Source organism: Arachis ipaensis, chromosome B05 (genome assembly GCF_000816755.2).
Source record: "Arachis ipaensis cultivar K30076 chromosome B05, Araip1.1, whole genome shotgun sequence".
NCBI lineage: Eukaryota > Viridiplantae > Streptophyta > Magnoliopsida > Fabales > Fabaceae > Arachis > Arachis ipaensis.
The window spans coordinates 3455814-3466730 of record NC_029789.2 but is presented as its reverse complement, the minus strand read 5'-3'; the positions used below and the strand labels follow the sequence as shown (position 1 = coordinate 3466730).

Below are 10917 nucleotides of genomic sequence, written 5' to 3'. Positions count from 1 at the left end.
AATGATTCAGATTTAAAATAATATAAATAAATCCTCTAAATTAGATTTAAAAAAATTAAAAAAAATGTAAATAATTACATTAGAAAAATTCTCTCTCTCACTTTTCCGATGCCATTGGAACAATGGCCGCTCCCGGCAAATGCATCCTCGTCACTGGTCCTCCTGTGAGTCATCATCACCATCACCATCACCATTATCGTCATCATCATCTAATTCTTAATTTGACTTATCATTCAATTGCAGGGTGTTGGCAAAAGCACTCTCATAATCAGAGTCTTCGAGTCCCTCAAAGCTTCCCATCCAAACCTCAAGCTTCAGGGATTCTACACTCGTAAACTACCCAAATTATTCTTCTTTTCTATGAATTCATGCCATGGTTATGAAAACCTTGTAACTGTTTCTTCTTTTTTCAGGTGAAGTTAGAAGCTCAGGTGAAAGGGTTGGTTTTGAAGTTGTCACTCTTGATGGTCGCACATGCCCACTTGCCTCCACCACCATCTCAACGTACCACCCACCTTTTTTCTTCTTTTAAATGATTTTATGGGTTTCTCTCTACAATTCTTTTTATTGCCTGTTAGGTGTTTGTATTTTTGCCTCTGTTGGGGTGGTGCTTGAGGGTATTCATTCTTCATTCTTCGAGCTTAGAAGACTGAAAATTTGTAACTTTTTTGCTAATTCTGATTGTTGGTAAATACTTTGTGTTCATTCATTGGCCAGATTGTTCATTGCTTCCTTTGTTAGGACTTCGAAGTTTGCTTGTTTGTTTGGTTAATTAAAGGGTGTTGTTGAATGGCATTTTGCAGCCCTGAATCTTGTAGATGGCCTAGTGTTGGCAAGTATAAGGTTGATGTAGCATCCTTTGAGTCACTTGCACTGCCTGAGTTGCAGGTGAGCTTGCTTTCTCAAGACGGTTTGTCCATGTTTTTCTTGCCATTGGTATTTTGTTTATGCATTTTCTTTTTCCTTTACTTTACTAGCCAAGTGCTTGATTGAGTTAGTGTTATAATAAGAGGTTGGCTAGCTGCACATTTTACCAACTTTCATTTTGATCTTCAAAGCATATCCCAAAAAACAAAGGGGGAAAAAGGAAAAAGAAGAGACGAATATGAACTGTTTCCCTTGCTTTTGGGGGCAATTGATGAGAGATTAATTTTTCAGAGTTTGATTTCAATGAATAGGTTAGAGAGGACAGTGATCTCTTCATTATTGATGAGGTTGGTAAGATGGAGTTATACAGTTCATCGTTTTTCCCAGCAGTTCTAAAGGTTTTGGAGTCAAATATCCCGGTTTTGGCTTCCATTCCAATTCCGAAATTTGGCAGAGATATTCCTGCGGGTAAAATTTTCCGACTTAGACATGCCCTTTTCTCAAAAATCTCCGTTTCTTTCTTAGTTAGAATACATTTTCTTTTCTATGATAGGTGTGAAGTTCAAATGTTTGTGCTTTAGTGCTGAATGCATGAATCTGTAAATGACTTTTGTTTGGTCAATTTCTGCAGTTGCAAGGTTGAGGAATCATCCAGGTGCAGCTTGTTATACATTGAGCCTTAATAACAGAGATGCTGTTAGAGAACAGATACGCTCACAACTGGAAGATCTGTTGATAAAACACTAAGCTTGCAGAGTTTTTCTTTGCTGTCTGAACTCATGCCATGATGCCATGTGTAACATTCTTGAATAGATAATCAGTTAGAGCAGTTTGCTGTTTCTTTCTTCTTTAGCGGTTGTCTAACTTTTTTTTCTGTAATAATCTGAATTATTGGTAATTTTATTAGGTATTGTGCCTGTTAATGTAGAGAAAATAGGAGCATTGTTTTTATTTCATCCAAAAAGACGTATATATAGAAATATCTATCAACTATTATCATAAATGTTAAGTATAAACTACATACGTATATGCTAAACTATTATCCACCAACTACCAATTACGTCTTGACTTTTAACTGTGTCAACTCAAACGTCATTTAAAATTAAAGCAAAGTGACTAGAAAAAATATGAATACTTATATATGACGAAAAAATAAAACAATTTTGAACCTAACTCTAATAGATTAGCTTATTGTTCTTATATATTTCGTCTATCCTGTTCAGCAGTTCGTAGCACTTGTTTTGCCAATGATGAAAATGATTTTGCTGTATCTTGCATCTCTGTTGCTCGTAGGTTGATATCCTGTCAAGTTTCAATGCATGTAAGCAAAAACATAAAACTAAATTTGGCACTTTTATGGAGGTAGAATTTCAACTTCTTCAGTCAAGAAAAATATTAATGGATCTTGTTTCTTGCCTGCAGTTTCCTGGTGTTGTCCTGCAATCTGCCTTGTGCCAATTTAGCAATGCTTACAACGCTCGTGCCTGTTTCCTACAACGGCGCATTCACGATCAATGCATGAGTTATCTTGGTGTATGATGCATCAAGTTTATTTCGGTTGCATCGTAACATTTTCGTCAAAATTGTTGCCAAAATCTAAAACATGATACTAAATTACTAAATAAGTATGAGCTTTGACACTTTCTGTTGTTTTCTTGAAATCTAGAGCCATTGGATTCATCATAAGTAAGTTTAACCAAGTTACTAAAGTTTCATAAAACTGATCAATCTTGCCACTTCAAAAGTTTCCAAGATCACAATAGTATGCAAGTTAAGCAACATAATTCTTACATGGGATGATGACGAATAAGAGGAAGAAAATCCATATTTCTTCTTAATTTGATCAACTGCACCAGCTTTCTCATCTTGTGGCTCTTCCTTATTGTTATCTGGTGTTTTCTGATTGTTGCCCTTCTTCTCTTTCAATCTTCCTGTAGATTTGATTCATAAGAAAAATGCAGTATGTTAAAAAAGATGAACATACATAACGAAAAATCATTTTGCATCAGGGAGAATTCATTGTCATGAAACCTTTGAAAGCATTCAATTTGCCAGCCAATTTCTTTTTATTAAGAGCTCCTAATATGCTTTGTTCTTTTCGTTTTTCTACATGATCATCTAGATCAATGTCATCTGCATTAAGTGGAAAAAGTGTCACATATTAGCTAACTGAATTGGGATGCAGATTGAGCTATAAGCCTATAACTTTATTTTAGCCATGTTTTGTTTCATAATATTTGTGCTTTCTGACTAGCACAGCCATAAGTTCGCATTAAATGAGCTTCAAGAGCATGCAAGTATTATATAACATCGATTTTGCATAACTGAGGCTTTGTTATACCTAATGTTAATTCAGGCTTATCTTCATGCATGGTCCAGTTATCACTATTGTCAGCATCACTTGGAAAATTTGCATTTGAAAATATTGCTGAGAGTTCGCGGATACTTTCTCTTGGATCTTCTTTTTCCATGGAGGGCACATCCTTTTCTTTACTTCCGGTAAATTCTTTCATAACTAAGCTGAATATACCCTGCCATGTCGGACAACAAGGCCGAATTCCTTCAGTCACAAAAATAATAGAGAAATAGTTGTATGTTCTTACTAATTATATACCTTCTTCTTTTCCTTTTGGGAAACAGGACTAGGAGCGAGCTCTTCTTGTGATGGCATCCTTTCATTCCTTTCAATGCAGGTAACAGAGTCCAACAGTCTAAAATGAAGTCAAACAAAATGTAAAAATGCGACCACTGATCTGTAAGTTTCATGATCATTTTTCATCTTCACCTGCATGATCTTAAATAAAATACTATAGAAGAGAAAAGGTTGCAGATATTCCTAATTTCGTCATCTAGCTATATATATATATATACCGGAAAATATTCCTGTGGACTAACAATGAGACAACAAAAATTTCCTGGTCACCATTCACCTGCAAACAGAAGTTGAGTCAGTGAGGTTCATAAACATTTATAGAAACCTGTTATACTAGAGAAAAATCAAGTCGTACCACAACAATATCTCCTCTGGATGAACAACATATCTGGGAGTCGGAAAGCGACTTCAGTTTTGGAGATGAATAAGTGAAACCTCTTATTGAAGCATCCTCTATCAGAGATAACTCAGGCAAAGACCTGATGTTGACATAGTAGAAGACTATTGAGAAGGATATAAATGTTGGTAAGCCTTGAATGTTAAATACCCCATCAAATTATATTCTACAAAGTATGAGAAGAATTAAGGAAACAAAAAGCATAACCTTAATTCTACTTTGCCACTGGTGAAAAGGAGCACAAGGCCAATATTAGAGGAGCTGTAAAATGTTGAAGCCCAACAACAGGAGGAGGAATGAAACTTCTTCTTGTAAAGCACCCTTTTAACTCCCTGCAATGCAAAAGTAATTTCAGCCTTGCAGGCATAAGCCAATATTCGAGTATTCGCATCTAGCGAGTGCGATAACCTGCGTAGCATGGACGAAAGAATAGACATATGCAGCCTTCTCAGAACACAGCAAAATATACAACTGCTTTGTTGTTGCATCCCCAACATGATTCCCTGCTCTCAAGTCCAGGCCATCTTCTGTAATTGATCCTGTGTTTGGTTCAAATAGTATAACAGAAATGCTCTTACTCTATTGAATCAGGCCCTTCAATGCTAGTTTATATTGAAAATAGTATGATTATTCACTGCTATTGACAAATTCTTACCCAACACCTGCATGAATAAAGCTCTGGAGGGCTTCTTAGGATGAACTGTTTCGGCACTGAGCGTGTTTCCAGTTTCGCTATCTAATGCCAGAACAGACGAGTCTCTTGTTCCGACTGCTAATACATTTTTCTCAAAACCATGCAAACTGCAGGTCACAAACTGCAGGGAGATTATACCAGTAGAAATTTCACTTGCTATATTTTTCTGATATAATACACAAGGGCCATCTATGACAATGATTGAAACCTGCAACAAATTGGTGAATTATTAGCATCAGCAATGTCAAGGTAATATATTAACTATAAATGTATCTTGAATAATTGATACTTTTTGCATTGCACATAAAGATTTGTCTCTTTGAATACTTGGAATAGTGTGGTAAAAAACTAAATTTCCACATGGAAAAAACAAAAACTAAAGAAAATTCTAGTAAATTTTCTCACATTTCCTTGATCAGAACCAACGGCAAGATGCTTTGAATAGTGATCCATGTTCATACAAAGTACAGCACCAGTAGTCTTTACAAGTTTCATGCTTTGGATCACATGATCAGTCCCTTTCTTTGAGCCTCCTGCAGAAGTGAATGCCATTTGTTAAATAACAAAGCAACAAGTTATAAGCTGAGAAATATATTTGCTATGCATTTTTATTACCAGTGAGAGACATGAAGCTGGAGGCATATGGTTCTGGTTTGAATCTAAATATCCGAACCTGTCGATCGTGTTTGTATCAGACATACCATGTCGATCGTGTTTGTATCAGACATACCATAAATTAAACGTGCACGCGAGAATTTTTAGAAGGAACGAAAAAAATACAAGGATCAAATGAAACTCACCATTCCACTCTGGTCACCAGAAACAAGGAGAGGAGAGTTGATATTGAAATATAATGCCGTCAATGGTATACCACTCAAAGAAAAATCATTTTCACTCTGCATTAAGATGAATATACTTAGAATTCAGGGACAGATTATAGTTCCTTGCTACTCAAGTAAAAGACTTTCTTGCATAAAGTGTGTATCTGATAAAAATATCATTACCTGTTGCTTTAATTGCAAAATTGGGGTGAAGTAGGGACATGATGCATCCCAAAAAGTTATGGCTCCATTGCTGTGTCCAGTTATATACAAATTTTTTACACTTGAAAATCCATTGAAGTTGGCAGAACTAAGGTTTATCCCATCTTTGTAACTTGTTTCTATGGGAATAAGGGGTGGATAGTTTTTTATCTTCTGACTATAATACTATATCAAAAAGCAAAGAACATCACAAATCAGTTACATGTATACAGAAGAATCAGATTGTATGAAAAGATTCATTGAAATTCTCCGGTACCTCATCTCCAGAATTTAACATACTAGTATTGTTGCAGATGAATTTTGCTGTCGTGATGCTTGCATCTGCCATTGGTAACTTTACAACCATTTCCTTTGGCAATGTGGAACTGGACTTCGATTGGTTTTGCAGTAGATATCTTTCAATCAAACTATCATCATACACATATACATGGCCTGATTTTCCAAGCAAAAGGAAAGAACTTTGTTTATGCTTGTTTTGGTCAATTGAGGTTGATATGATCTCCATGTCAATACAACTTTCAGACAAATGAAGTCCCAACTTAGTTGTTCTAGATTCGATTTGTTCATTCAACAACACCACCTGCTTCACACAACAATTATTCACACAAGTTCACGGAATCAAGTAGATCCATTTCATCTCTAATAGGTAACTAGAACATAGGCCTAGTTTATCAGCACAAGAACTTTCATTGCTCAAATACCTGCACAGAATTTGAAGATGCATATTCGGAAGCTCCCATGACATATAATCGGCTCGCCTTTCCTTCGGCATAAGTCCATTTGAGAGATCCTATAGATGTTTTGTCTGACTTGTATCCCAAGTTAAGCTTGAAAATAGGAGTGTTTTGAATGCTGCTATAATCAATTGTTGGAACATTTCCTTTGTTAAGAGAAGGAATTCCCCAAATGTAGATCTCTCCATTGTTGTAGCCTACAACCACCTTGGTTCCATAAGGACACACCCAACAAGCAGAAGACACCTTCTTTGTTTCGCTATACAATTGCTGCGACATGTTTCCACCGGTTCTGAAAACGGACCGGCTTTCTCGAATGTCCCACAATACCATCTGTCCATTTCTAAAGATTATAAGAACTCTGCATTGAACACATAAGATAACAGAACATTAAAACTTTTTCACAAAAAAAAAAAAACAAAGATAAAACAAAGAAGAGAACAATTTATGGAGATTACCTCTTGCTTTCAGAAAAGGGTTGAGGCAGTATGTGTGTCACAACAATATTTTCAGCCATTTCAGCTGAATTCCCTAAAAATTGAAAATTATATTATTAAGGAACTTGTGAATGTGGGAAAAAAGAAACTGAAGACCAAATTTATGTATGATCTTACCATAAGAGGCAGAGAGGGGTATGGTGTATTTCATTTTAACCATATGCCATGGTTCTTGATCAAGCTTCAATACTGATATATTACCATTAGAGACTCCTATATACCTGCCACCAATGCAGATTCTTCTTCTCTTAGAGAAAATTTAGTGATCTTCTACCTTATTATTTTAGAAATGAATACATTACTTACATGTAAAGGCTATGCTGAATGACTGAAAAGCAAGTGATTTCTTCTTTAACAATGTAAACATCAGACATCAGCTTCTTTTCTATGTCCCATACCTAAATGTGAAATATCTTTAGGGCAATCAATTTTTCTGAATTAACTCTGCTTAAACATGATTTGGAATAATTTTGATGTGTCTAATTACTTATTCTTATGTTAATACAAATAATTACTATTTTATAGAAATTAAAAGAAATTATGTAATTAGATGATTGTACAAAATATCCGTGTAAAAAAGATTTTATACATGTATCTAATTACTTATTCTCATATCATAAGAAATTACTAGTTTTTTACATTGATTGAATGAAATAAAAAAAAAATACTTAATTGAATAATTGTACAAAATATTTTATAACTGCTTAACATAAACCCTAAATCCTATCTACTCAAGAAAGTGGTATTGCATTTTCAAGATCATATGAAAAAGAAGAAAAATGGTATTGTCTATGAATCAACAATCTACAAAAAATAGTGAAACATGTTTGTTTTATGTTCATAAGAAAGAAAGACTATGTAACTGTGATTTCTGTCTGTGACTCTGATTAAACTTTTCATTTATTTTAGTAAATAAAAAAAGTGTTATGTGTAATATCAGTTCCTAATAAATTTGAACAGGTCTACAAGTATACTTGCCTCAATATAGTTATTGACAGTGACATTTATGAGGATGCCATGGTTATGGATGAACTGCATCAGTATTAAGAGCAAAATAGTATTGTTAATAACAGAGGAAAACACCTGATAATCCTTGAAAAAACAACACTTTCCCTTGAAATCAAGAAAACCAATCAAGAAACTATGAATTAAGAAAATATAATATAATTAACCTGTAAGAATTTGCTAGGCACTGCATCAGTGGACTCAAGTAGCACTTGTGCATTATCTTTTCCAAACAGTTTAATTCGTCCATCCCTTGAGTACACAAAATCAAGAACAGAAACCAGCTAAATTAAGTAATTAAGTATATATAATGTTGCAAAATTTAACTACTAAATCAGTTATTTATATAGAATATTAAAAGATTTAATTATTTTTCAGTTCTTATAGTTTATCGAATTTTTAAACATAAGAACTAGCAGAATAATCAAACTATGTTAAAATATATATTAACATATACAAATATATTTATAAACAAATACGTAATAATTGATTTGACGGCTAATTTTGGTAGATTTATATATTTGTAGAAGAAGAATATGCCTGGTAGAAATAGCAAGTGTCTTGTGAATGTGATCATAGGCAAATTTGACACCACAGGATGGTAGCCCTTGATGAAATACCAGCCGTAGATCCACATCTTTAGCTTTTAAGCCATCTAATGAATTTCCGCTACCCTGCCATGCAAAATTTACAAATTGAATTTTTAGTTCACTTCGTATTTTAAGAATATTCGTAACTAAAATGCTTTTAAAACGCACGTATTAAATGTACTCTTAAGTCTTAACAATATAATTTACGATAAGTGTTTGTCATCATATTGATTTATATGCTATTTATGCGGGTTTGAGCGTTACATGTACATGCAAAATAAAATCCAAAGGGAAGATTGTGAATTTTATGAGACTCCTTTTCTAATTTTTCTTTTTTTGGGGCTTTGGATTCTTGTAGGTTGTAACATCTTTCTTAACTACGGAAAATAATATCACACCAAAAATTAAAAAATAAAAGTGCTTAAATTGTAGATAGGTTTATCTTAAAACTAAAATGTATTTATTTGTTTGATTTTTTCATCTTTAATGATTGGATTTGACCAACATTAGGTGATATTTCTTTCCTCTTTTACTTAAGACGAGATATACAATTAACACGATATATATTTCATTATGACAAATTAAAAGTCATCAATTCGATTGTGTGGACTTTAATAAGAATTTTGACCAGAAATAAAAAGAACTTTGATCAACATTAAGTAAGTTGTTGTTGTTGTTTCAAAGGTTGTACGTGAAATTTATCGGACATGGTATACTCAAACTATTCTCCTTTGAAACGGTGCTAAACTAAGCACTTCAATGATACCCAAAAATCAACTCATCCGTCATCACATACTTCAAATAATTAGCTCTAGATGATTCATGTCTTCGCCACGTTTCTGTAAACATTATAGCACTATATAATTTTAATTTTCATTTTATTTTATTTTATTAATAATAATATTAGATGAACATATGCTGCTATGCTATACATGAATTTGCTTCTTGGCATAAAGCCATAAACCATAAATGGAATATCATTCAGAATTTTATTTAATACATAATAATCATACGCGTCAAATTTATGAAATTACCATAATAAGAAATTTAACTAGAGCAACCATATATCTATTAAAAATAATAGCACATATAGAAATTTGAACTATTTTTTTTTTCAATTTTATTCCTCTATCACATGCACACTAAACTTTTAAGTTCTACAGAATTTAATCAATTCCAAAGTCAATGAAACTAAATTGATCACTGTTCTTGATAAGAGTAACTGATGATATTATCAATAAAACAAGCAAAACATCGTTTAATTAAATAAAAATAAAAATTAAAATTAAGGTAAGAAAACTATATATGTTACCTTCTTTGTGGATGCTTTCTCTACAAATTTCTTCACAAACATTATATTATTGTTGAAGGATCCGAGGCTATTATGAAACTAAAAACTGAAAGGAAGAGAAGAGAGAAGAAAAAGAATAGTGATGAGGGTGAGAAATGTTCTCTTGTAATGATCGAAAACAAAAGAAGAGTTGTTTAGAGAAAGAGTAGAGAAAAGACACAAGAAAACAAAACAAGAGTTTCATTCTAAACGGTTTTTATAAGACAACTATTATAATATAATATAATAAGTAACGGTTTGGATTTCATTGTGTATACACGTGGAACCTGCTTATAATGTGATCATCCTGTTTTTTTAACTAGTTTGATAGCAAAAACAGCCTTTGCCTGAGACAAGATCGATTTAAAATTTAATTCATTAATTTTTCAGTTGAACCAATTAATTCGATCCGAATCTGATAATTATGATTATATTTTTTGAGTTATTACACCTTATATATTATGTATTTTTTATGTATTTTCACTTAAAAAATTACAAATAAACATATATCTACTATTGGACAAAAATGAATAACAGTCATGATTATTACGAACAAATTTTTTATATATATTTTTTGGTTGAGATAGAACCAGAAGATGAAAATTAATATTAGAGTCAGTTCCCATCTCAACCTTCCCATAAATCAGAAAGCCAGATACGGCAAATAAAAAAAAAAGGACCAAAATCTAGGATGCATGTTTTTCTGTTAGAAGACACAAAGTTGACGTAACATGAAGAATGATTGGGAATTTTATGAGGGGATACTTGGCACTGGCTAAAGGAGTTTGCTTCATTTTCTTACATTTCCATTCACTTGTTATTTTTCTTTTCCCGTTCTCATTACTGTTAGCATCTAAGTCTTATTATTAATCAAAGTTAGCTTTTATTTTTTATAAAATTATTAATTGAAAGAATAAAATAATAATCTCGAAAATCATGACATGGTAATCAATCATGGTATTAATCCTTACCTCACCATTATATCAAAGTTATGATATGATGATACACTTATTGTAGAGATTCCATTCATATATATAACTTTAGCTCACTCGTCTGCTTAAATAAATGTCGGAGTTCGAACCTTATCTTATGCATGGAGCAATTTAT

The 10917-nt window shown here is 32.9% G+C and overlaps 2 protein-coding genes and 1 long non-coding RNA gene across 4 annotated transcripts; 2 read left to right on the top strand and 1 right to left on the bottom strand.

The window, feature by feature from the left end:
• LOC107642506 (cancer-related nucleoside-triphosphatase) lies at positions 10-1855 on the top strand. Its single transcript, XM_016345894.2, has 6 exons — positions 10-164; positions 244-331; positions 414-504; positions 804-888; positions 1179-1335; positions 1499-1855. The coding sequence occupies exons 1-6, from the start codon at positions 123-125 to the stop codon at positions 1612-1614; spliced, it is 579 nt and encodes a 192-aa protein (XP_016201380.1). The 5' UTR covers positions 10-122; the 3' UTR covers positions 1615-1855.
• LOC107639970 lies at positions 1838-9953 on the bottom strand. 2 transcript variants are annotated; one of them, XR_002362280.1, is made up of 24 exons: positions 9793-9953; positions 8431-8564; positions 8058-8142; positions 7864-7917; positions 7192-7283; positions 7003-7106; positions 6847-6919; positions 6356-6749; positions 5911-6234; positions 5616-5819; positions 5412-5507; positions 5227-5284; positions 5017-5144; positions 4573-4819; positions 4326-4456; positions 4125-4249; positions 3876-3999; positions 3739-3797; positions 3482-3578; positions 3209-3398; positions 2899-3000; positions 2659-2798; positions 2284-2351; positions 1838-2169 (listed from the first exon to the last, which is right to left on the bottom strand). XR_002362280.1 is itself a non-coding variant. In XM_021122842.1 (24 exons), the coding sequence occupies exons 1-24, from the start codon at positions 9832-9834 to the stop codon at positions 2065-2067; spliced, it is 3183 nt and encodes a 1060-aa protein (XP_020978501.1). In that variant the 5' UTR covers positions 9835-9953; the 3' UTR covers positions 1838-2064. The 2 variants fall into 2 exon arrangements, 1 of the variants encoding a protein (XP_020978501.1); XM_021122842.1 differs by having other exon boundaries at positions 2284-2358.
• On the top strand, positions 2054-2508 carry LOC110271698. Its single transcript, XR_002362281.1, has 2 exons — positions 2054-2188; positions 2290-2508. It is a non-coding gene; the product is annotated as an uncharacterized LOC110271698 (long non-coding RNA).

Coding starts and splice junctions, on each gene's coding strand:
- LOC107642506 (XM_016345894.2), top strand. CDS start 123: ATGGCCGCTCCCGGCAAATGCATCCTCGTCACTGGTCCTCCT. Junction 332..413: donor GCTTCAGGGATTCTACACTC/GTAAACTACCCA, acceptor TTCTTTTTTCAG/GTGAAGTTAGAAGCTCAGGT. Junction 889..1,178: donor TTGCACTGCCTGAGTTGCAG/GTGAGCTTGCTT, acceptor TTCAATGAATAG/GTTAGAGAGGACAGTGATCT.
- LOC107639970 (XM_021122842.1), bottom strand. CDS start 9,834: ATGTTTGTGAAGAAATTTGTAGAGAAAGCATCCACAAAGAAG. Junction 8,143..8,430: donor ACACTTGCTATTTCTACCAG/GCATATTCTTCT, acceptor TGTGTACTCAAG/GGATGGACGAATTAAACTGT. Junction 5,820..5,910: donor TGTTAAATTCTGGAGATGAG/GTACCGGAGAAT, acceptor TTTTTGATATAG/TATTATAGTCAGAAGATAAA.